Consider the following 26,421-nt stretch of genomic DNA (forward strand, 5'->3'; position numbering starts at 1 on the left):
ACAGAGGTTAATTTTTGCAGGCATTAACTAGAGCTAATCCTCTGCTTGAAGAAAAATTGTAAGGAGCTGGGAAATAAACCTCCAGCTGAACATTTTCTTTGTACGTGTTTTTGAATCAAAAGAAGACAATCCAACTTATCTGCAAGATTCAGGAAGGGAAATTCACTTGTTTCACATGCTGGTTTTCTGTTCAATTTGCACCTTGCAAAGAGGAGCTCTTTTGAGTTTATATTAGACAGTACAACAGCATGTGGAAGAAAGCAACATGAAAGGAGCTCTTCAAGGATATACAATGCTCCAGAATCTCCCCATTGGGTTGTGATGCTTTTTTCTGGCCACAGTCTCTCCCATTTATTCTGCCTTAACACCCACTTCCTCATTCCTTTGTGTTTCATCATTGCCAGGATACTTCTGAACAGATTGAATGAGATTATCCTCATAGGAACTCCTTAAAATGAAGCCTCCCAGCCAGCCGAAGGAAGCCAGGCAGTTCAGCCTTTAACCAGAAGTCAGACAAGTTCATTGCCACTTCAGTTTTCCTTGCCTGGAAAAGCCCATACAATGAAAAATTCAGAAACAGTGAAAACCTTTTAAAAACCTTCACTACTCACATAATTTGTCTTTCAGTACAATACAGCATTACACTACTTATTCTGAATGCTATGCTTTTTTTCAAAACAAATTCCCCACATAAATCAAAAAAAGAGTAAAATGATTCTACAGAACACATTTTTTTGTGATAAATGTAAGTTTTCACCTAAGAATCTTAATTCTAAACTAATCAAACACTGAGCATACAGCCTAGCTCCGAAGATCATTATGGAATGAGGCTTCAAAACCTGAACAGATATGAAAAATTAGGATGTGTATTAACAACCCATCTAGAAAGCACGTCAAGCAACACTAGCTTAGCTTCATCAAAATGAAGTGTCCTTAGCAAAGCGTCCCTTGAAGTTAAACACTCTTGAAACTTTATCAGGTTGGCTGATCCAGTTCAACTTTATGGTCTCTCCTTGAAATAGTTATTTTGGGGGAGTACTTTTTGAAATGCTCTAAATCAAAATAGCAGCATCACATAACACTGTAACATGCAGCACATTCTGTCTCAATCCAGTATTATAATTGTTCTGTCTCAGTCCAGTATTATAATGGGTGCTTATCTTTTGGTATTTAAAAGGTTCCATTGAAGTCAATGGGGTTTATTCACATGCTTAATGCTAAGCACAAATTAGAATGTTTGCAAGGTAAGTGCATTAGAAAATCTGCCTAGTAGTAATGGCTGGAAGAGATATGAAAATTAACAGGATAAAAATTATTCTTACTTGAAATCTACTGATTTTCCACATGTAAATACATATGATTTAGGAACAGTATCATCAGACACATATCCAAATTCCCTAGATTTTTTGGGTACTTGTGGTTTAGAATTAAAATATTTCAGATCATTTTCAAAATAGCTGCATTTCATTTGATTATACAATGTATAATCCACAAAAAATTGGTATATGATATATCAGTATTGTTTCTAATGCTGACCACCAGTCCATACCCATTTTTGTATGCTTGACAAAATGTATCGATTAATATTTTCTTACCTAAGTGAGTGAAATGGTGGCTTATTTACTGAAGAGCAAGCACAGCCAAGAGGGACTGAAGTGGCTTCTCCTTTTTTTGTGAATTGCTGGAACTGTCCACCAAAAGTGAAGCCACTTTCCAAGATGGGGTAGATAAAAGTGTGCAAGCTGACACTAACAGGTCTGTTTGATGAAACTTGCGTACAGGGCCACCGTTCTAAGGGTGGCCTTCTCCCCTGCGGATCGAGCGTACTTCCAGAGTGAATCACTGAACGTGCACACTCAGATGCGCATTTTACAGTGTCGTTTTCCCGGGGAGGGGGCTGCATTTAAATACAAACTCATATGAAAGCTGAAAGCTCATTAATGGGTGAGTATGCTCTAGAAACGGCCTTGCTGTTAGGAACTGATGGTCTTAGAATTAACATGTACATATTCCAAGAGGTTCTACATGATATTCCTTTTACTTTTTGATGTGGGAAGATGGTACCAAACAAATGCACATCAAAAGGGCTGATTTTCATTCTTAGTTGAGGCCTTTTACAGCATCCAAGCAAGGGAAAAGGTTCTCTGAGCGCATGTAAATTACACTCATGCTCATTTGAAGCCTGTGTAAATGCAAATCACACCCTACATATGAGGGTATCAGCATTAAAATTATATTTTCATTCATATGACTGCTTTTATTGGCATATGTCTTCACACTCAGGCACAGTTAGGTGCTTCGTTTAAATGATGATGAAATACAGTGCTTGTTCTCTGATTGCATCCCATCTTTTCTTTCCAGCGCATGATTGCCAACACTGTCAGGACGGTGAAATTCTGCCGAAGCCAGTCTTTCAGTAAGTGTATTATAACATCTGCACAGTCAGCATTATTATCAGTAGCTACAGTAATTACAACTAATTCTGTGTGTACTAGAATTCAAAAGCCTGGTTTCCAGTGATTCTTCCATGTTTGGATCCTCTGGTGTTTCACAGGGTAAAATACCCTTCAGGAAGCTCTAATAAGCCCCTTTTCCATCTCTTTTCCAAGCATGTGAAGGGGATAAATATCTGTGAGGTCTCCACGCATCTGCCAAATTAGAATTGGTTGAAATTAGCCACAGGGTTCAGAAGGGGTTGAAACAAGGCTAGCAGACAGCAGCACACAGAGACACGCAAGATACTTGCTTGGATAAACCCTGTTTTTATAGGAAACCAAGCTGGAAACATGACATTTATAAATGACATAACTGCGTAAGGTGATTAACTTAAAACCTGTTTGTCAGTACAATTACCAGACTGTACCTGAGGCCATGTAAGATGACAGGGCTGTATGGTCCAACAGGCTGGCTGTGTGGGTCTCATCCAGGCATGCTGTCAGTCCCAGTCACACTGGCATTTCTTCAGAGGTTCATTCAGTTTGCCTCACAGCAGCCTTCCTCTTTCTCAAATAACAGAATAAATAACATAAAACAATACATTTTTATACAAATGTTTGCTTTCCATTTGAGTCAAAGTTTAACTCTAGAAGATCAAGCGAATGGAGTTTTTCCCCCCATCACCATCAAGGTTTTTCTGGCTATGTATCTTTTACTTTTAATGTATTAAGCACTAGTGAGACCTCCACATATTTAGAAATGGAAGTGGATTTTCACTATACATAATAAAACATCAGCATATAGATGTACCGTATGCTTCAGTATCTTTCTCAGAGAAGTTCAAGTTACCTAACACGTATTTCATTAAAATGTAAGTTGTTCACTGTGAGGCTGAAGATGCTCAGATTTTAACTCAATTGTATTTCATAATTGGTTTTGGAGTAGGTATAATGCAGTTATGTTAAGTAATGTAAACAGGTAGTAAATTTTGAGGCTTGAATGGGGCAGGCCACTGAGCACTATAGTGTTACAAATATTTAACAGAGCAAGAAATGGGAATATTTTGTGAAAGGAAGCATAAATCAATTCTATAGTTTTGAATCTGTGTGAAAGCTGCTGGTTCAAAAGCAGACAGGCAGCTTTAAATCAGACTAGTTAGCTACATAATTTATAGTTATTGACTGGTAAGGCAATGTATAAAACTGTGACCAAGGACCATCAATTTAAGTAAATGTAGCCAAGGATATCTGAGAGAAAAAGTTAATTTGTGGGGGCAGTAACCAGAAAGACTATCAGATACGGAGGAAAGGTTTCAAAGAGAGTGATTTCTAAATATTTTTCTTTTTAACTCACCAGGATCTGGTGTTTCCTGTGACAGCTTGTAAAGAGTCACACATTCTGTTGAGGGATTTGTTCGTTTAAGTGTATCAATCCTACATCATTTCTCTTTCACCAGATCCCGACGCAGCCCTAACTAATAAGAACCATCAGGATGTTCGGAGCTATGTGCGGCAATTAAATGTGATTGACAACCAGAGAACTTTATCACAGATGTCTCACCGACTAGAACCGCGTCGAGCATAAACATTTGAAGCAATGATGAGAAATGGTCTTTTATCCTGTCAAGGTCACTTGTTAAGTACTTCACTTTCTCTGCTACCGCACTGCCACTACAAAAATAAGCAAAAACCTATTCTAAGGTCTTGGGCAACGCACAATGTACCAGCCTGTCAGAGATCTCTGGCTGAGGAAGAATTTTTGCACTGTAGCTGTATGGGTAGCCATGTTGTGAACTGTTAATTCATCTTTAAGTGTAGTGAATGATTTCTCGTATGGATAAAAAAAGGCAAAAGATAAAATAGAATAGTTAGTGAAAAAATGCACAGAAAGCTTCTAACGATTCTAAGGGAGGTGGTGTTTTTCTCCCAAATTAAAAATCTGCATTTTGTGATTTATTCTCCAGGTCAGGAGTAAAACTGATCATCTGTTTAGCTTGCCCAGCCACTGTTGACCTCAGTAGAAGATGTATGTAAGCATCTGGTGAAAGAATGTGGGTTCAAGAGCAGTCCAAGGTATAGTTCCATGCAGAGAAGACTTACAAATATTTCCATTTGAAATACAACAGATACAAAAAAAAAAAATCTAATCCTAATTGCACTGCCTACTACTGCAAGCAGTGTGGCTATTTCAGAAAGCTGACAGGACTGAAAATATTTTGAATGATAAATATTTAATCTGTGTTTACATTTTACTTCTTTTTTTAAACTACCAATCAGGTTTTTACAAAATTCCATTACACTAGTAAGGTTGTTGAAATCAATAGCATAAAGGTAGCAAAGGACTGGTTCATTAAGAGCACAATATGCACAAAACAGATTTCAAGAGAATAATTTCCTGGACATTAAAACCTTTAACTTCAGCTATAATTAATTGTGGCTGGTTAACACATACTTTCTGGTCTTAAGCATTTACAAATACTTTTTAGCCAATTGTTTTGCACTTTCAATAGACTGTAAATAAATGTTAATTCATTATGTTCTAGAATATTTATTTATGGAATAGCTATTGTGCCAAAATAATTCTGGTTTATTTATTTTGTTTAGCATGTTATGGGAGTGCAGCTTTTGTCTTCATACTTTGTGTGCATTTTATGTGTAGGAATTGTGTGATGTATGTTTTCTGTAAATAACACACAGTACCTTATTAAATGTAATTGCTGGAAAGGTTTAGTCGCTGGCCTTATTTGCACTTCCAGCTTCATTCCTGCATAAATAATGATGCTATTAATTGGCTGATACAGCAAACTTTGTTTGTCATTTGCTGAGCCTCGAAACTGCAGTCAGCCCATAGGCACCATGATGTGGGTGACCAACGTAAAGGCAGCCAGGTCCCTCCCTGCCGCAGGGGATGGCAGTCTCGCAGCGATGTAACGCCGGAGGTTTTTGGCTGGTTTCTTTAGAGATTCCGAGCAGGCTACCCACCCTCCCATGGAAAGACAGAAAGCAATTAAATTGGAAAGGTTTAAATGAATAAGGGATGCATTCTTCATTTTAGCTATCTGACTAATTTGCCCTGCTTGGTCATTAACGTGAACACTACAGGTTACCTTGGACAGGATTTTAGCTCAGGTTCAGCTGTGGGTTCATGTGGTGCTCCAGAGGCTTCAGTTGCCCCAGGGAGATGTGTCAGGTGCTGCGGCCGTGCCGGTGGAAGGGATCTGGTGGGGACCCTTTCCCTCCGAGCTCATTTGTGCCAGCCCGAGTGCTGCCCGGGAAAGCTGTGCTGCTGCTGGGCCGGCGACGATGGTGGCCAAGCGTGCGCCAAGGCAATGGTGAGGTTCAAATGGCAAAAGTCTTTCCTGTTGCGTTCACACTGGCTCTGCTCTGCAAAGCTGGATGACATAAAATTGATTAAGCCTGAAATTAGAGTTGCAACTATTATCTCATCATTAAGCTTCAGAGATGACCTCATTGATATAGTCTCCATTTCGCCTCAGATACAGAGTATCTGGTGTTGATCAGGACTGTGTGGAGTCAGTACACATGTAAAGATTTTATTTTTCTATCTATAAAAATAATTACATCCTTTTAGTCAAAACATAAATTCTGCAAAAGCTGAGAGTCATCAGGGAAATGCTGACACACAGAACCACTATCTGCTCAGTACCTGCATTCTGCAAAGGAAAGAACTACACAGTTAAGAAATATTCCGCAGCATGATGAAATAATGTATTTTAACTTTGCTGTCTGACTAGACGTTCAAGATGATTCAGAGGGAAACCAGCTAATAACATAGAGACAAATTTGTGTCTTATTATTTCAAGTGAGAAATATTTCTTATTTCCATTTATACTGCTCTATGAATATACTTCATGCAGCTTTTTCAGATACAGAATCTTCCCAGAAGCAAAGTATGTAGTAGAATAAACTACAGGGACACAATTAATTCAGAAGATGTTTTTGTCTTTACAATCAATTTATAAAATTTTTGAGTTCATTATTTTATTTGTTCCAGATTTGTTCCTGTTGTTTGGACTTTCATTTATTTCTGTGTTAACTGGCTTACAAATCTGCCAGCTTTCAGCTTGGCTCTGCACATGAACCAATTCTTAACCCGTTTAGTATGTTTTTATCCTTTTATTCCTTAGAACCTCTAACTGTTTTACTTATTTGTTGCCAAACAATCTCTGTCGTGTAGATATATCCCAGTAATACAAACAGAGGTTTTATGGCATCTCCATATCAACAAATGAATGCAGCTTACCTACTCAATTAAACTGGTATCTGGCATTTTAAAATTTTCCAATAAAGGGTGCTGTACAAATAACAAGTGTTGCTATCTCTGTATCTAACTCATTCAAGTGGCTCAGATAGTTGCTATGGTGCCGATCACTGTCTACATACCTAGAGATTAAAGAATAAAAAACTGCCTTCTGTCTCTGGGATCCATACTGGGCTTCTCTCACTCTCTGTGTTGGCTTTACAACAGCAAGGCAGCTGTCAATATCTTGCTCTCGCTGTATGAAGTCTAAGCAACTGTTGCAATAGCGTGAAGAATGAATAGCAACTGAGGAAACACTGAAATGTGAAAACGCCCATACTGTCTCGCCCTGTGCTTGCAGCTGCAAGTCACAACTCGGTCCTGCTTTGGCGGAGAGACACCCCGTACCTGCTGACTCTCGGGGCTGCTGCAGCACAGCCCCCTCCTTATTTCAGCACTGCAGACTGAAAAAATAGAAACCTGCTCAAAATAACAATCATGCCTGAGGGTCACAGGTCATACAATGCATATACGGCCAGTCCATGCCACTCGGCCTCAGGCCCCAGAGCCCCTGTCCCTGTTTTATTTACTGGCGGAGTCACAGCTGTAGCTTTTAGATGAGAGGTGACTGGGAGGCAGCGTCCACGATAAACATGCGCTGCCGGGGATCACAGAGCTGGGAGGGTGACACCTTGGGCATTTTGGAAAATGTTCTACATTATGGGATTCTACTGCTGACATGGTTTTTTGCTCAAGCAGCAGCAGAGAGCACAAACACCTCTATTTAGGGCTCCAGAGCCTGAAGGGTCACAGGGTGCAGCTCTCCTCTCCCCTGGGGCATTTTGCTATTGTTGCTGTGTTAGGATGTGCTGTTTTGTTAATAAGCAGGCCCGGTGCTGGCCATTGCTACACAGAGCCAGGGAACAAAGGTTAAACCCAGGGAGGCTGAATCCAGTTTACCAGGAGGCTGCTACTGTTTGGTAAAGGCAGGATCCAAAATATTTTCCCTGGACATCATCTTCAAACCTGATGAGCCACGAAGACATGATAGTGCCAAATAGAAGAGTTCAAATGTACTTGCAGGACTCTGCAGATGGAGAGTTTGGGATTTTCTCCTAAGGAAAATGCTGTGAAGGCACATGGCCTCTGCAGACCAAGCACAAAGAGAGCAACAGAGACAAAAATATCTCTCTTTTCAAGGAGACACTGGAAAAACAAACTTTTAAGTACAAAAAGTTTAAATATAATTTAGAAATCTTACGAAATAAGTTAGAGAGAAATCAAAAGGTTTAACCTGCAGGGGTACCAAAGGAGATAATGAATTTTCCTTTAAAAAAAAGTTAACAAAAAGTAACGGCAGAAAATTATAAGTCTAAATTGTTAACATAGCTTCTTAGTAAGGTCAACTGCATAATATACAGTACCTTAACCTCTTCCTGCAATTTTTAAACACCACGCAGCTTAAATAGACTACTCTGAATTCAGCAGTATTTCTTCTGGGAGCCCTGAATGCAAATCAAGAGGTAATAGTGGAAGAAAATTAAAAGATGTGCTATTCTCATTTCATTTTTTTGTACTGATAATAAGGAAAGCAGCATAGAGAGTGATATGGCAAAGTGAACCTCTAACTTGAATAGCTTTTCTTTCCCTGTTAATCTGAAATGCATTACACCCTGCCTTTTCAAATAATCATAATGTTCTTTACTGCGGCCCGCATTAAAGTTTAGCAGGCACAAGCAGCAGCTGTCACCAGAGGTCAAGGTATTAGCAATCACAGAAAATAATGACCAGATTAAAAAGTTATCATTAAAATTACTAAACCAGAAACTTTTACCATAGCTTGTCTCCACCTGGAGCACAAACAGCCAGCAGAGCTCTGCCTCCAGGGCCATAGCCGTGCCCAGGGAACCCCCACCACCCTGGGACGTGACCCCATGGCAGTGCCGCGGGGTGGCTGGCCCTCGGCAGGGGGGACGGCACAGCTGGCCCCTCACCCCTCCATCTCAGGAATGGGCACCGCCGCCCCAAACCTGCTCCCACAGCTCAGGGAGCTCCCTGCCACGGCTGGGGGTTAAACCCCATCTCCAGCCTCTCAGCGCAGTGAATGGCAGTGGTCAGCGTGCCGCGGGAGCACCTGGGGAACATTCTCCATGCATTTACCTACACGGCATCAGATAACGTGTAAGACGGGCTCTTTCTTCATCTGCCCTGTGCACTGCTTTAGCAATAAAACATAGCTCTCATACAGCACCTAAGCAAGGAAATAACTTGTAAAATCATAAAATAATGTAATCCAACCATGGTCTTGGCGGTTTATGACTCAAGCGATGGTGGGACTATTTTAAGATGGAAGATTCTTATAGTTAAAAGGGCAAGAAAAAAGCATGTATAGCTACAAAATCTACCATTTACATTCAACTGCTGAAGGACATTTCATGAAGGGTTCATTTTTAATAGGTTTGGCACTCAAAGGTAATTTCTAATTCAAACTAAACTCAGAAAACTACATGAAAATGCAGAATGAATGCATAATTACTGACACAAATTGGAATATTTTTCTTGGAAACTCCATGTAATAAAAACGTGATACACAAGGGTGCTGGTAAGAGACTGACCTTTATTTCCTGGCCCTAATCCATTTGGGTCAGAGTGACAAAAAGCAAAGCCTTTGTCACATGGCAGGGGTCAGCTAGTCATGTTTAATTTTTTTTCCTCTTTTTGCTTTCAAATGTAAATAAAGCACATTACCAATTAAAATAATGATTGTAAATGAATACCTCGATTAAAGGAAATTTACATAAAGATATGTAGGATAGAGGTGACAGTAGATACTCCAACATCCTAACAGACAATAATCCACTTCTTAATCAACTTCTGTCAATAATCATAAGCTTTCTGCTCTCCATGGTTTCCTCATTATAACACCACCTCTTGTGTTTTTAAATAGTTCTTTCTTCAGATGCTGTCCAAGCCAGCGAGCGAATCCGCGAGCTGTATTTGCCGACTCTTTGTGGTTTTTCACAGGTGTACATTATTTCTGCGCAGGAGTACCGTTGGCGGCATTGTGGACGTTCTCAGACAACAGAGAGCCAGTGTTGCCTTGGGTTTTCTTTAGATGTCCTCATTCTCTGCAGGACTGACCCTTGAGGGCTGCGGCACTGGCGGGTTGCTGCCTGGTGTCTGTTTGAAATCTCACGTTTCCTTCCATTTGTAATTCCTGCCCTAATGTTTCTCCTGTTCCGGTTGTCTGGCATGAAACTCCTTTGTGATGCTCCTGACCAGTTAGCGCTGTTGCCAGAAACTAGTTAGAGGTTTGCACTGATTTTTTTTTTTCCCTTCCTGTCACAACTAGCTGTTGTTAATAGTGTGCTTGTGTTTGGGGGGGTTGACCACCTTTTTTCAGAAACACAGGCAAAGGGACTGAGATGATATGGCTAAACAGATTTATCTAGATTAAGGGCTTTTCTGAGGCAGTCTAACATTATGGACATTTCCTAGTCTTATTTCATCTCTAAATCCAAAGAGAAAAAGACAGGATCTTCAATAGACAGATTTGTTTCTAATTAATGTACTCTGGATTTAACAAGCTACAAAAAAATGTAAGCTACTGATACTACGTTAAAAGGAGCTAATATTTTCTTCTTAGTTCAAAGCGACACCCTGTCAAGGGTGGCCAAAGTTTTCATTATTCCAGTGGTTGCCTTTACTTTCAAAGACAAGTAAATTTGCTAAATAGTTAGATATAATTAGTTTTAATAAAGAAAAAAGCATATGATACTTTAATACAGCTGTTGAATATTCTGTGTTGTCATCTTCCCTTGGTGGTCCTCAGCAGTGGAATTGTGACTGCTCCCTACGACTGAGCAACCTATTAGAAAAGAATTACGAAGGAAATGACAGGTCCATTGCTTCAGCAGAGCTCGTAGTAGTGCAGATTAGAAATCACAAATGGGCACGGCAACAGTTAATTCAATACAGCTTTAAAACAAAGAAAACAGTGTGAAGCCATATTACATTTTAGAGAAAAACTGTGCCAAAATTAGAACACCAAATGGAATCTATTGGACCACAAAATTTAATACAAGAAGGAGTATGAGCTATATATATAATTAAAAGTATGCAATGAAATGGTAACTGAGCAGAGTACTAGTAAGTGGATTACAGCTGAGTATAATGATCAGCTAAAAATTGTGGTGCTGGCAAAAGATAAGAAAACCATTCTTGTAAAACAATCAACAAATGTATTTCTTGTTAATATTTTGCCATCTCATTGCTATCTCATTGTTAATTATATTGACATTTTTGTAGAAGTTATATGTGCTTTCATACAGCACACATGCCTGATCAAAAGACAAATAGTGTACAAGCTGTAGCCTGCCAGTTCTGAAAACCATTATGCACAAAGCAGGTATTTGATCCACATGTAATATGTGCATCGCACGCAAGGCTTCTCTGCCACATGAATGCCTGTATTTTATCATTCTAGTATGCATTTAATAATTCTGTGCTTAATAATTGTATATTTAATTAATAATTGATATTTTATTATAATATACATTTATAATTTTGTGTTAAATATATAATATAGGCAGTTTCACAAATTCCTTATTTTTCTCTCTAATACAAAAAATGCATGAGAAAACAAGAGCAGAAAAAAATAGCAGTTGTGTGGCTCTAAGAGGTGTATAACGGTTAGTACGGACTCTTTCTTCATCCCCTATGAAAGGCAAGAATTAGCCATTACCCACAGCAAAGCACAGGCTGCTGAAGCAGACAGGTAGCACAGCGGGGCTGTGTGGGCGTGGGGCCGCAGGCAGCACCAGGGCGTGTTTGTGGGTGCACACTCACCACGTCACTTACTGCAGGAGGGGCAGGGCTGCCTCTGAGCCAAATCCAAAGGCAATTCCTTAGATTATCCACTTGACATCTCTCAGAAAGACTAAATGCAGCTTATTTCAGCTAGTTGTACCACGCAAATTCTCTTTTAGTCATGAAACCAACCCTGCTAGTTATGTTTTGGGGTGTAACCACAGAGGTGTGTGATTGCAGCATATCTGGACATACCTGCATGAATTTCACTCTGGACAGCACAAGCAAAAGTAATGATGCAGAGAGGGTTTTCAGGTGAGCCACCCGTCCACCTCTTCCACGTCATAAACCTGATGGCACAAATGGCATAAAATTAATTCTACCATATTGTTACTGCTACTGCTACTGTTGCTTAAACTAGACATACATTACTGCTATGTCTTCTATGTCAACGTATGTACAACCTTCCATCCTAGTGTATCCCAGGCATGATCCCCACTGTGTTTCCAGGCCAATTTTTAAAGCTAGAAATGGAGACAAGCCATAGCAGCCAGAGAAGCAGAAGTGCTTCAAAGAAACCTCAGTACTAAGCCTGAGCTGAACTCTGAGCCAGTCTTGAGGGAGAATTGAAAAATACGGAGCAGGTGTCCACCTCCAAATTAACTGCGTCTAGAGTTTCATGTACAGTTTAAGCTGGCGTAAAGCATCATTACCACTAACAAAGCACTTCCAGACTACCCAGTCTCAGCTGCTCCTATCAGCCCTTGCTCCTCTCCTGCCTTTGCGCTGGCACGGGTCTTTGTGCAATTGCCTGAGGACCTGCAGTCAGATCTGGGTGAACACTGACGGCGTTTTGCCCCAGGAGCGAGGCTGCCGCAGCGCAGCTCCCTGTGCAGCCGTGCAGAAGCCGCGCTGGCAGCGCAGCGGCAGGAATGGGGCTGGCCGGGCAGGGAGGGGTGTGACTGCTGCCTTTGCCAGGCAGGATGATTTAAATCACCTGGATGTACACATGAAACTATATTTTCCATGTTGAAAGGCGGCGAGACGTCATTCCAGACCCAGTGTGGCAATGAGATATAAAGAGACAATTCATATGAATCCTTGCAACATTAAAATTGAGTTCAAAGTTTCAAGAGCTGTCTTTATCCTTTGCCAATTGGTGTGGCTTTACAATATCTTTTGTTAGCTTTTAAATATTTTATTTTTCTGCCTGCTCCATATAAATTGAAGAAGCCTAAGATTAGGCTGGAGTTTTCCAGAACTAACTTAGAGTTTCTCAGTTTGAACTTGCTGCCCCAAAAAGACAGAGGAAGCCATATTGCCTTGTGTTGGCTTATTGTTTTGTATGGTATTATGGCCACCCAAGAAACTCCAATTACTCCAGTTTCTCATCTTTTCTAGCTAATTTTTTAGTTCTCAAGACTCACTAGTCAGAGGGCCAAAGGAATACAAGCCCCCAAATGCACACCTAAAACCTTGTTGTAACAATTCCCACTTCACAGTAGTGTACCGCTGGGGTTGGACAGTCCTCACACAGGCTGCTTTGCTTTTGCTCTCATGTCCTCTAATAAAGCAAGTGCAATTATGTGTTTTAAACAGTGGCATGTTAATGCAGTGGCTGATGCAGACTCTGCACTCCTACTCCTGGAGTAGGAAATATTAACCACCCCCACATTTCTCATACGCTACCGGAATAGTTTATCTCTTTCTGCAACTGGGGCCTAAAGTCAGACATGAGAAATGCCAGCTTTGCAGATACACAGCCCTGGACAAAATGCCTGGACAACGTGCCCTAGGCAAGAGACCTCTGATTTAACATTTAAACAGATTTTAAAATCATTTGACTAATTGACAATTGCCTCAGACAGGAAGGATAAACATCTTAGTCACAGCATATAAGTGCGTAGCACCTCTCCTCTTCCAGAGCCTGAGTTTCATGTGATTTGCATTTGACAGTTGTGCTTTCTTTTAAAATGTGGTGCCTTTGATTGACTTTGTCTGGAGTCTTCTCCTGGCTCACCAGCAGATCAGTTAATAACAAAGCACAAGAACTCTCAGATCAGACATAAAGTGCAGGAAAGCGCAGTATCCAGGGTAAGCCAGAGTCTGCTGACCTCCTTCATGGCTTGTCCCAGCAACACTGAACCTGCCAGGTGGGTGGAAGGGGGTCACCAGCACCTGCTTTTGAATTTCTTACCATGTTTGTGTACTTATCGCATGGAGTGCTTAAGATCTTGCTGAACTTTACTCCGGTTAGTTATTATGGCTCAGTGAAATAATATGTCTTATTTTATGCCCAGGAATGTATACTTGTGCTCCACTATTTTAACTCCCTCATGCCAGTAGCACACCTTGGGGAAAAGCCTCTGATGTTCATGAAACAATTGTATTTGATTCATCAGTAATGCTGTTCTTCCATGATTCACCTCGATACCATACATCTTTGTGATGTACAATTAACGTACATGATTCAGTGTGATGTTGCACACATCTTTGTGATTCATTGTGCTACACAGCTGATTTTTATAAGGCAGATCCACACATACATATAACAATAGTTAAACATGAGAGAGAGCAAGAGCAAGGTTCTCCAGTGAATGCAAACCCATAGTACACAGACACCAGCAGATGCGCTGGGGAGTGCAGCACAGCGGTGATGGGCATTGAATCTTGCACGATACCGATACGAAAAACGTACTGTCACAGCCACGTGATATGTTTGCCTCAGCAGAAAAATTGTTTACCCCCAAGTCTTTTGAGTCACTTCCTTTGACAGCTTATTTTCAATCTGCAAAAAGTTTTCTGCAGCAGCACAGTACCTCAATGCCATTAAAATGTTTGGATAAGCAAGGGTCTCTGTGGGTGCATAGGGTGGTGGGTTGTCTGTTTTCTTCCTGACCTGAGATGATCACCCTGCAGGCAGCCGGGGAATATGGACAAGGGATGGGGGGAGTTGCACTTCCAGTCAAGTCCCCCTCTTCTTCCACATTCCTAATAGGAGGACTGGCCATGGCGGCACAACCTTGCTCCTTCCTGCTCCTGGGGATCTCCAGCCCCTCTCACCAGCCCACAGCAGCTCAGCAATCCCAGGTGACACTCAGCACTTTAAAGATGCTGCTGCTTGTGGTAAAAGCATTCCAGCTCTGGTGGCACAGGAATAATGGAACACATTTTCGAAAACTACTATCACCTGATCATTTTGGTAATAATTTCAGATAAATCTAGCTGTGTTGCCTGTCACTGAAGCTGCAACTCTGGAAAGAAGGCACTTGTGCTTCCAAAGTTGCGACCATGGCTGCGCAGCACGGGGCCAGGGCTCCCTGCAACCTGCAGCGCCATGGCCGCGCTGGCGAACCCAAGCCAGCCCAGCGGACGGGCCCTGCTCGGTCCACGAAACTCTCCCGAGCTCAGCGCGGTAACCGCGGGCAGCCGCCTGCCTCAGGCCTCGGGCCCCACGCCTCGCCTCGCCGCCCAGCACGCCGCCCGCGCGGCCCGACACTTCGCCCCCTCTCGGCAGGGCGGCCGCGCCGCCCGCTCCCCGGAGGCGGCGGCCTCGCCTCCCCCGCGGGCCCGGCGCAGAGCGCGGGGTGGCGCCGCTGCGAGGCGGCGCGGGGGCGGCGGCGACTCCGGCTCCCCGGCACCAACCGGAAGCGCAGGGGACGGAGCGGGAGACGCGGACGCACCGGTTCCAGCCTCCCTCGGCGGCGCCGGGATCCGTGCCGCTCGGCTCCCGCCAGCCCGGAGTCCCTCGGGGAAGGTGAGGAGGGCGAGGCGCCCCCGCCACGCCCGGGCAGGGGGCAGCGCTGGGGGCGGTGGCGCGGCCGGTGCGTGTTTCGCTGGGCGGAGGGGGGTGGCCGGAGAGCGCGGCCGGGCCGTGGGTGTCCCCGCCGGGTTTGACGTTTCCCACCCGCTGGAGGAACTTTGAAAGTCCTTGAGGGGAGGCGCTCGGCCGTCCCGCCGCACGGCCTGACCTTGCGTCGCCGCGGGGAGCAGCCGCCGGCCGGTGCCGCGCCGCCGGTCGAACCCCCGCGGGCGGCAGCGGGGGTCCCGCGGGCGGCGCTCGGGGCCGGCAGATGAGTCGCGCCTCGCCGGGCAGCGCACGGCCGTGTCGGCCCAGGGGCACCCGGCAGGGCGCGGGGCTGCGGCGGTGCGGAGCGGCCCCAGGCGGGCAGGGGCTGCTGCTGCCCAGGGGCTGGCGGGGCCGGGGGCAGCCGGCGTCGGGCCGAGAAACGCCGCGCTTGGTCACCTCTCCGCTCCTCAGACGGCCTGTCAAACACATTCCCTTTACCTGCACCTGCCACATTTTTCTCTTGTTTCAGGCATTAAATCCGTCAGGTTGGGCTTTGAAGTGTGACTTTACTTCCCTCAGTTTTTTCCTTTTCCTGGTCTTTTTTTTAAGTGAACAGGCATTTTTTGTGGTGTTCACTCAAGTTAGTTCCTTTCCACCAGTATGCCTTTTTTTAGTCCGTGTGTGTGTGTGAGCCATCCATTACCACTCTATACAGCGTGCTGTGCTGTGAGTTTTAGTGACAGAGCCATCGGGAAAGCCATGGATCATTACTTTTTCTAAATTCCAGAAGCAGAAATAATGTGAAAGCACTGCATTAACTGGGTCACTGCCTGAAAACATCATAGCTTTCTGCTGGAGGCATGCGGTTAGATGTTTTCAGGACTTTGCCCTGAAATCGTAAGTCCTCAGAAGCTGACTTGTTTTATGTGTCAGTAATGTGCTTTGCATACCGGCAGCATTGTGTGGATAATGGTAACCTGGGGAGCCCGGCTTGCTGGCGGAGAAGGCAGAAGCCAAACACTGCCAAAACCAAGGCCTGGATCCCGCAGTCGTGCCTGCGCGAGGAACGAGGGTGCAGGTTCAGCTGCCTTGTCTTTCTTACAGGCATATTCCTGGCAGGCATTGCTGACGAGGTATGATATAAGCAAAGTGAGCAGTCAAGGCTTTCTCTGAGGTAAAATGTTTTCTATTTAAAGTGAAGCCTTTAAACCCTTTGGTCTTGGCCATTGACACAGCTCGAGTGGAAAATAGTTATTTTCCTGAAGTACTCAAACTGTTTAGGCCAAGCTGAGCTCTTTCTCCGTAGCACTGATGGCTATATACATTCAAATAAAATTAGAAATGTTATTATTGGAAGTTATGCAGAATTCTTAGGCTCTGACAAAGGACAGGCTCTAATGTTGTTGCTTCTGTAACCAAGGTAGGCAGAGCTGTGCGTCCAGTCTAACCATCTGCAGGGCTGCTGCTGAGTCTGATTAAGGAAGTTCAGGAAATGTAATGATTGTTGACTTTAATTTAAATCATTGGGAGATTAGGAGATTAGGATATATTTTATTTGGAGATATGCTTGGAGTTTGTTTGCATTTTATCCATCTGTAGTTCATGATCCGACTAATGAATCTTTTAGTTATAAAACCTTATTTTTGCAGTATCTCTTGTAATTTCCTATCACTGTAACTCCTTTCCTGTTTTCTGTTTAGGCAAGACAGCGATTAACCATGTTTTGGGCTTTGAAGTGTGGTTTTTTGTTTGTTTGTTTTTAAAGGCTAAATAAACATGCTGCTGCAAAAGTCCAGGTTAATATGCTCAAGGACTGTAGGCCATGTTGGATACAAAGGATGATTTGGGTCTAAAAATGGATGGTCAAAGATCCTGAAAGCAAAAGAGCTGTTTTGCCAAATAAGGAAACTTGGCACATTCTGCTGTGTATTTTAAGATAGCACAAGTGTAGTGTGCTACTACTTTATTGGCAATATGTTGGCAGCGTGCCTTCCTGAAAGAAGCACTGAATCCTGCTTCGTGGAACCACACAGCGAAGGCAGCAAGTTGTGTCGTTGTTCCCTTTAGTAAATTACAAAGGGTTTTCCTGAAGTAATCAAATATTTAAGCAGCGTCAGGTGCACGAGCAAGAAGTGGGATGCAATTTTCAGTTCTGCAACTACGCTCTAAGCAAAATTTGAGTCGTAGTTACTGTGCAATTTGTGCTAAATTCTTTCCTGCCTGCTGTCTCTAACACGCAAGCCCCTTGGTGGAAGCTCTCTGGGAGCAGCAGCTGAATGACTAGCGGTAGGGTATTCTGGCTCATCCATGGGACAGAGCAGAGAGCTGGGCAGGCAGGCACTTTGGCCACTGCGCGGGCTGGTTTTGGGGAGCTGGGTGGTGGTGCAAGTGAATGTGTAGGGTTCTTCCAGCGTGGCCGCGCTGGGGCGCAGGGCAGGGCAGCCTGTGGTGCTGTTGGTTTGCAACCGTCTACCTGGCTGCTGGGGGTTCCCTCCCCTAGGGGGCAGTGGGGGGGAGCAGCAGGCGTGGGACCCCAGCAGGGTCCTGGGAAGGGGCCCCTGCACAGGTTACTCTTCTAAAGTGCTGTAAGCACAAGAAGACAGGGGTGGCGGATGGTTTCCTACACCGAGCACTTGCTCCTGAGCTGGGCTTGTTGTGGCTTAATAGCTTGCTGCAAAGTGACTCTGTGTAACAGAGTCCTGACATGTTAAATACTGATGTTAAATAATGTTAGATAATACCTCGACATATTAAATACTGCCAAATGCATCTCACATCAGTTTCTTTTTAGTGTGAAATAAACAGTTTCTAACAGCATGCTCTAAGTTACTACAAGGAAAAAAAAGACACAGGAAAATGTGGAGATGTTGTTGCAAGATTACAAGCTTATGTTAATCAATAGAAGTAAAACAGAAGAAGGAGAAAGTTCTTTTTTTTTTCCCAAAAAAAACATAGGCCGTAGGAATAATTAAAATAACCAAGAATCAAATTATTTCTTTAAATACCTGTCATTCACTGCTCCTGAATTGTCACGTTTTCATTTCATTGACAAGCAACCGGGTCAGTTGACCTAGCTACCCGATGGTAGTGGTTCAGCACTCAGAACTGTGTCCGTGGGGAGGGACGGTGCTGATGCCAAACTTTTGTTACACTGCGTGCAGGGGAACGGCCACAGTGCCCCTGCCCCAGGCCTGGAGACCCTCTTGGGAGGACTACCTGCTCATGAGTGTAAGGGGCAAAGAAGTGCCAGGGGTTGTTGGAACGATGCACTTCTTTCTGATGCATGTGTAAGACTAAGGAGGTTAATGAAATACCTGCTTTTTTTTTTCCTTAACCAATGGTGTAAACTCAGATTGTTAAGTATCTTTTCAAACAGGATGACAAATTAATAATTGTGTGTGGATTTGTCACATGCAGTTGTTACTCTAAATAGTTGTCTTCTCAAACATAACGAAGGGATTGATCTGTCTAATTGAGGATTAACTACTTTACACCTGAAAACATGGAGTAATATTTAAACAGGTCTGTTATTTCATCTAGGAGGAGAAGACTTGTATCCTTAACTTAGGCTGTCATTAATTACAGATCTCTAAATAAGGAGTGTCCCATGTAAATTTCCTCTACTTTCTCTGGAAAAAAAGTATCTGGAAGAACCTGATACAAATCAGTGAATCATTCTTTAAATTATGTTACTGTATTTTACGCTGGTGCCTATAAATGATTGACTGCTTTAGACACATCTGAAATTGGGAAGGTGTTTAAAGAGCGAGCAGTAGCTTCTGCAAATGCTTGTGTGCTGGCCCCTGCATTGCGATTGCATAAATGTTTAGGTAAAGTTTTAAGCAGCAGGGAGGAAATGTTAGAAAAGTACTTATTTGTATTTATCAAGTGTCTGCTGTGTGTGCTGTACCATATTGAGGTCTGTTTTCTGTGAAATCTTGGAATAACATCTTCTATGTTAGTGTAACTTTCAGAAGTCAAATCACTTACTTGTTTATACATATGATTTGGTTCTTCTGGGTGAACAATAATATAAAATAATTTGACAACTCTTCAAAACTATTGAATTCAGATAGTGAAGGCCAGAAGCATGTGTTTCCTCTGATGTATTTTTCTTTCCTCTGGATTTTCTGTTCCTTCTGTCATCCCAAACACAACCATCTGTTATCAGCTGTTCACACTTTTTTGTTAAATTTATGGTCCAGTCAGTGCATATGCTTTTGCCTATGAGTAACATTACTCTTCTGAATAATTCTTTTGTCAGTAAGGAGATTATTCACTGGAGCATAATTATGCATGTGCTTAAATGTGAGCAGGGCTATGGCCTTAAATTGTGAGGTCTCTGGATTGGGAAGCTGACCCGTTTTATTTGTCTATAAAGTGTCACATATGCTCGAGACACTGTGTACACAGTGTTAGCTTGGAGCAACTGGTGGAGTAAATGAGGCCAATGAACTCTTGTTTATGAAGACCTGCTAATTAAGCAGCACTGGCAAAGAATCAAAAAGTAAACACTGGCTTTGCCACCAGTCTGATTTGCAGGAGTGACCAATTTCCTTTCCCTTGAGCTTTCTCTGAAGAAAATGTGTGCAGGGCAGTGCAAAAGATGGCTCTGGGATGGCAGGAAATCTAACAACGGCGACAAGGTTAAAACAAGAACAAAAGGTCAGCAGAAGAGTTAAGGCACTTGTGCTGGGGAGGGAGCCAGCAGGGTGCTCGAAGAGTGGACTTTATTTCCCATCCCGTGGGTAACCCCTGCTCCAGCTCGCAGAGCTGGGGAAGGAGCGGTCGTGTTCCCTGGCTGGGCTTTGCAGGCTGGCTGCGGGCAGGAGGTGTGCTTGGAGCCTGCTCCCTGCTCAGCGCCGCGCCTTCTGTAAGCGCAGTGAAGTCGTTGGGGTTGGGTCAGTGCTTGCCTGTACCCCTCTGGGTGGTGAAGACGTGTGAAACGAAGCAGGCAGTTTCAGAAAAGGCTCTATGCTATCTTATGCAATATGCAGAAAATCATGTTGGCATCTTCATCTCTCATTTGGAGAATAGCTGCAGCCAAATAACGACCAGAAATTTCTGGTCGAATGATATCTCAAAATTTTTCATTACATCAGCTGCACATTCAGGAGAGCCAGGCAGGGGGAAATTATGAGTTTGTGTTTGTTACAGAAGGGGCTGGGATGAGTGGTTTTGGCAGTCGTCAATGCTCAGTGTATTACAGGTGCAGTTCTCAGCCTCGGACAACACATCATGTGTGGATTCCATCTCAAAAAGCCCTACAGATTGGAGGCTCCCAGAAGACACGATATGTTTTGATGCTATAGTTAGACCAGTGTAATTGGCGGTGTAATTTTCACCAGCAACCCAAAGTGTCTTTGGTTTATTTGTTTTATTTCAACTGTCTCTTTCCTTTTACGCTGATGTTTACTTTCATTAATTGTGAGTATAGTAACTTTTGCTGGTAGTTAAAACTACCTTGTCTAAACTGGTGCAAGTGAAGCAGTCCCACAGCAGGCTTGTAGACGGTTCTGCAGGAGCCTGTGTTCTGCAGTCCCACCAGGAACCTGGGGCTTCCTGATCTTACAGCATCAAAAAAAGAAACTTTAGATTAGTCATCATTCATGCATTTAGGTGATAACGTGTCTTGAAATTCACTACGAGCATAAGCTTTATTGCTGTGAAATCTCCAAGGAGAACGTTCCGTTCCTCTGGCAGCAGACATGGGATCATCTCTTAAAACTGCCGACACCAACCTTGGCATGGGCTGCAGAATTTCACATCTTGTAACCCAGCTGAATTACCATGTACTTGCGCTTTGTTACAACACGCGAACAGAACTGAGTCACCCAGGAAGAGACGTTTGCCATGGTCAGGTTTTTCCACATCCTTGCGTGAAGCTTTCCTGCCCGGCCCCGAGTGCCAGCAACCTGTGCGTGCCGGGGCGGTGTGCGCCGTGCCGGGGCGGTGTGCGCCGTGCCGGGGCGGTGTGCATGTGGTGCTGCCCGCAGGCTGCCTGTGCAGCCGGGCCGGTGTGCGCCGCGTCGGTGCTGGGCCATGGCGGCAGCTGAGCTGGCGTGCCTGGCGTGCCGGAGCTGCTAGGCAAGCTCGGGGCAGAGAGCGTGCGTCCCAGCGTGCTTCGCTCACCTCGAGGAAGGCAGCAGCGCGCCTGCCGTCCACAGAGCCGCATCCACGGTGTTCAGGAAACGCTGGTATTGCTATGAGGAATATTTTTAGTAATTTCTTTCTCCCAGCTGTTCGTAATAGCTCATGCAAATTATGCAAACATTTGCACAGGCTGTTGGAGTGTGAGTTCCCAGGCTCTGTTCCTCCTGTGCCCCATGGCTTTTACTGTAGCATGTTTTTGGTGACGGGCTCTGATTTTGGGTTGTCTGAGCATGGGTAAGGAAGTCCATAAATCCACGGAGCATATGGGTTAATGAAAGCTTTTCTCTTCACAGGTTTTGCTGTGGTATATTTTGTCATTATGAGATGTCGTCTACCAGTGCTTCATTTGTGCAAATTAGATTTGATGACTTGCAGTTTTTTGAGAACTGCGGTGGAGGCAGTTTCGGAAGTGTCTACCGAGCACGATGGATTTCTCAAGACAAGGAGGTGGCTGTAAAGAAGCTGCTGAAAATAGAAAAAGAGGTAAGAGGTTACGTTTAATTCACTTTGTCTGCTGTGCAAGCAAGGACAGAAGTTCTTTTCCAGTGCTTTCCATCCTCTAGCTAATTGAGGCAAACTACGTTGGACTTCTTGTTTGTTTAATTACAAAACCCCACAACTAGATGACGTTACAACAAAGACATACTGAGGGGGCCCCAGCCAAGGGTGTCTCTGATTTAAAGTTTTATTGTTTTACTGTTTCTTTACTGTCCTCCCCCGCTTTTCATGTTTAGCAGCTCTGCCTTGGCCCTGAGGAGACGCTGCAGCTGTGGAGCCAGTAATTTCCCCTTCACACTGCTGGGTGTGTTGCTAGACAGGAATCCTCTCGGCCCTCAGCTTTGCACAGCCCCAGCAGAGACACTGTACGTGGTCCTCAGAGTGGTCCAGTCTCCCTGCTAGTGACCACCAGTGAGGACGCACCAGCGTGGTGATGTACAGCATGGTTACTGGACCTCTGTTCCAGCGTGACTATATCTAACTTGTATACAACATACTCAGAGTATTTTAGGAAGACAGAAGCTGGAGGACAGCAGAGCAGTGCTAGGGATGATATGCTTAGTAATTAATATGACATCGAAGTTCATCCACTGCTGCAGCAACAAAGTTAGCATGATTATATCATGCTTAGTGATGTGATAAGCGTGCTTGATCATAATTAAGTGGGTTGCTATCTAAAATAATTTGGAAGAATCTTATGATTTTTCCAGAATGTTGGGAGATGTACACCTTCCATCCAGTGTCAGTTTGTACTGTTCTCTTGATTTTTACTATTTGTTAATATCAAAAGATACACCAAGGCAAGTACGTTTGGTGCTGTGCAGTATCAGTAATGTGCTCCTTAAAAATCAACTGGCTGGCACATCTCTGTAGTGGTCAGTGAAGTATCTTGGTTGAATAGGTGTGTTTCTGGTGGGATTACACAGGAGTCTGTGCTAGACCTGTTGCTAGGTACTTCAGGCATTTTTGAAAGAAAATTTAAAACCAATATGACTACCTCTTGTGATGGCATAAACCTTAGTGGAATTGGGAAAGAAGTGGAAAGAAGACCAGTCAGAAGTGTTGCAATTGGGCCATCCAAGAAAAACATTTTTTTCTTTGAACAGCCAAATGCAACGTTCGGCTTGTAGTAAAGAGGAACACAGGATACACAGTAGGAAAAGGAAACCATATGCTGGAAGGAATTTAGTATAATTTTAAGGGTTTATTTAGGGATTAATAAAGACTTGCAACTCATTAAGAGCTCAGATCATCGTGGTGTTAGGCAAATTAGCTTGATGCCCTTGTATATCCAAATAAGGATCAAGTCTTTTGTAAGAACCTACAGGCTTTATCTTGCAATGTGGCGCTGGGGAAATAGGTGTGAGGCTGTAGGTGCAGACCCAGTTCTTTTGTGCTTAAAAGAATGTAAAAAAACTGGAGGGGCAGTCCAGAGGACTGCAAAACACACTCAAAGAGTGGAAAGTAGGGGGGCTGTGGGGGTGTGTATGTCTGGAGGGAATGATGGACATCGCCCGTCAGGATGAGTTGATGGGAGCCTTCCAGCACAAAATTGTTTGTTCTCTTTCGTACTGGTAATAATTTGCAGCCTAAACTAACAAATGGGTTATAGTTGGGAGCAGCTTGGTATGGGCACCTTCTTCTGAAAGTTTTCTGGAGAGGCAGCAGAGAGGCAAGTGATGATGCCTTAAATAAGTCTAGAGAGTTTTGCCAGAACTTGTCTGTCAAAAACCCTAGAGAATTAAAAAAATAGGAGCTTGCTTAAAAAAATTGCTTTTTCACATGGAGAAAATTCTGGACTCGTTTAATCTAGTGCAAAATGTTATTGTAAGAACTAATGTTTGGGATTTGAAGCCAGACAAATTAGAATGGGAAATAAAGCACAAATTATATGGAGAGAGGATGAGTAACGCTTGGAGCAGACTACAAAGGGCGGGAACCAAAATGGAGAATCCTTTCCATGTCTTCATGTCTTCACATTGAGATGTCTTTTTGGATGATTGTTTTTGTCAAGCTGTTGAGCTCAACACAAGAGCAGCTTGCTGAATAATAGTGGCCTGTGATGTACCGGAGGCCAACCTCAGTGGCCTAAAGGCCTCTTCAGACCCTTATGGCTGTCAGTCTGTTTACATATGTAGTATGTTTATCTGTAGTCCTGACAATAATGAACATCTGTGATGGAACTGTGCTGAAAGTCATGGTGAGTCAATGGCTTTTCTGATAGCAATAGAAAAATAACTTGCCATAGCTCTATGTATCTGTGTTTAGTAGGTATTTGGAGTGGTTGCATTTAGTCCAGAAAACTAAATATTACCCTTTCTGGTTTATTTGAAAGGAAGTGTCCTTTTAGCTCCATGACTGATTGTTTTGTGTTTCTGGCAACTGCTGCCAATAATCCATAACAAGTGACTAAAGGAAAAACAGCGAAGGGTTGGGAAAAGCTTGCTCAGAGGAATTTTGTGCTAGCCGAGTCCAAGGGCACAAGCCGAGTCAATAGAGCTGCTGTATCATCCTGCAAATATGTTGTATCTGTGTTTCATTTTATTAAACAAGCCAATCAAAACCAGCAAAGGTCCTGAAGGCTCTATATTGGCCAAGTGGCTAACAAGTTCTAACATGTGAAACAAAGCCATTTTTGTTTCAGTATATAGCAGCATATTATACTAAAATATGTGCTCAGAAAAACTTACATAAATACTTGGAAGGGTGTTGCTCAGGCAGATTTTTTCAAAATTCTTTAAAATTTGAGAAATGCAAAGACATCTGCAAGGCATTTCCTTTTTATAGACAGGCAGTAAAATGTGACTGTGCAGAAAGAGATGTGTGTTTATGTGAATAAAATACAGTTAAATACAGCTGAATAGATGTGCTGAGAAAAATAAATACGCTGCAAGGCCTTGATTAGAGTAACAGATCGGAAACTGGACAAGACTTAAGTAAAGCATAGGAGTGTGTCTTGAGTAATTGAAGAATAGCAAAACCAAAATTAAATTGCTGTTTTACTGTCTAGTCCAAGCACTTTTGCAGTTTTTGGTTATAGGTAGGGAACAGGTGTTCCTCATCAATTATCTTATGGAAAATCAAACTATCAGTGTGATGTTTATGATGCATGTGGAGGGAGTGGAAATGCCTCCTGTCGTAGGATGTGCCCTTGCTCCTTTTGATAATTATGTGCACTCATTGAAGAAAATTGCACACCTACTACTCAGGAAGTTATTTGGTATTTCTGTAAATGATTTATATGAATTATTGGATAAGCTTCGACTGAAAGAGATGGGAGAGATTGGGCTCAAAGGCCTTATTCTGCAAATTGCTAGCAGTTCTTTGGACTCCGTTATCTGGAGCAGATAACTGCCGGAGTGAAATCTTACAACCTTTTGTTTTATGCCTTGCCATGCCAGCTTTTCACTGAATAGCACTCGTCTCCTTTGATGATCGGTACACCTCTGAAGTTCACCCGTTACTTGTTGCTGCTGTTGAACGCTGTGGAATTTTACCTGAAATTTGAATTTAATTTTAATGTCACTGCTCTTTTGAAATACTCCATGATCCATGAACTGTCTCTGTGCTCTTGATGGACAGCAGTGTTGTGTCTGATTTGCTTGCTTCAGCTGTTACAGCCACAGTACTGAGGTGCAAGGTGGTTTGGTTTCATGCAGTACAGCTGGTCCTGGATTCCTTCAAAAAAAGTGTAAACTGTAGGAGAGTAGCAGAAGAAAAAACAGCAAATGTAACTGTAATCTTATTGGGAAATACTTCTGGGGAACTAGCCTGTGGATAAAAGCTGTTGAGTAGGATTAGCTGTGCATGCTTTGTTCAGTCATGTTTGAGTTTTATGAGACTCAAAAATAAAAACATGTTTTTACTAGTTTTGATGCTGTATTGCTGGAAGTCTGACTACCATGGAAATGAATTAATTTTATATTGCCAGATTTTCTTGTATGTAATACATGTGCAATGAGCTTTAGGAGATCTTTTAATGCTTTGTAAAACTTTTCATATGGAATATAATGCAGCTTGTTCAATTTTGATTTTATGATCCACTTCTGGAAGGGGCTGTCCAAAGAACACAGATTGTGCCTATACCTTCTGAAGGGGATGAGTTAAATATAACCACATGCATGTCACTGGACTTACCTCACTCATGTTTGTAGTCCTAAAAGAGAGCATGTGGTAATTTTAATGTGGGTCATGAGAGTAAGGACTGGAAATGACTTTCAAGAGTAACAAGAGAGAAACAACAGAGGAAAATAGAGCAAACGAAACCAAAGTGAAATTGATACTTAGCTCTGACAGAACTAAAAATAGCAGATGTTCTTTTTTCCTGCGGTTTATAGCGGGTATGGGTGCTTGGGTGCCAGCCTTGAATGACTCTCCACACTGGGGCCTGACTGTAATGAAAGGCAGTTTTTACCCTTTAAAAGTATTTATTAGCGCTTTCTAGGAGCTTCTACTCTCTTACTGCTCTCTTGTCT

At 43.0% G+C, this 26,421-nt stretch overlaps 2 protein-coding genes and 1 long non-coding RNA gene across 14 annotated transcripts in view; 2 read left to right on the forward strand and 1 right to left on the reverse strand.

Moving 5' to 3' along the window:
* Positions 1-5,159, forward strand: part of RAPGEF4 (Rap guanine nucleotide exchange factor 4) — a 145,128-nt gene extending 139,969 nt beyond the window's left edge. For 10 of the 11 annotated variants that reach the window (XM_071811086.1, XM_071811084.1, XM_071811087.1 and 7 more), the window contains 2 exons: positions 2,362-2,416; positions 3,893-5,159. In XM_071811086.1, the coding sequence (XP_071667187.1) occupies positions 2,362-2,416; positions 3,893-4,020 (183 nt within the window). In that variant the 3' untranslated portion in view covers positions 4,021-5,159. The remainder of the gene's footprint in view (positions 1-2,361; positions 2,417-3,892) is intronic. The other variant, XM_071811085.1, reaches the window with a different exon arrangement.
* Positions 516-11,856, reverse strand: LOC136103229 (uncharacterized). The gene is made up of 5 exons (XR_011740001.1): positions 11,761-11,856; positions 10,475-10,564; positions 5,543-5,827; positions 2,864-3,003; positions 516-2,648 (listed from the first exon to the last, which is right to left on the reverse strand). It is a non-coding gene; the product is annotated as an uncharacterized lncRNA (long non-coding RNA).
* A 3,240-nt stretch (positions 11,857-15,096) lies between these two features.
* MAP3K20 (mitogen-activated protein kinase kinase kinase 20) overlaps positions 15,097-26,421 on the forward strand; it is an 87,937-nt gene continuing 76,612 nt past the window's right edge. Inside the window, exons 1-2 of one of the 2 annotated variants that reach the window (XM_065841548.2) lie at positions 15,097-15,262; positions 21,742-21,931. In XM_065841548.2, coding sequence (XP_065697620.1) covers positions 21,773-21,931 — 159 coding nt within the window. In that variant the 5' untranslated portion in view covers positions 15,097-15,262; positions 21,742-21,772. The remainder of the gene's footprint in view (positions 15,263-21,741; positions 21,932-26,421) is intronic. The other variant, XM_065841549.1, reaches the window with a different exon arrangement.

Source organism: Patagioenas fasciata, chromosome 7, assembly GCF_037038585.1.
Source record: "Patagioenas fasciata isolate bPatFas1 chromosome 7, bPatFas1.hap1, whole genome shotgun sequence".
Classification (NCBI taxonomy): Eukaryota; Metazoa; Chordata; class Aves; order Columbiformes; family Columbidae; genus Patagioenas; species Patagioenas fasciata.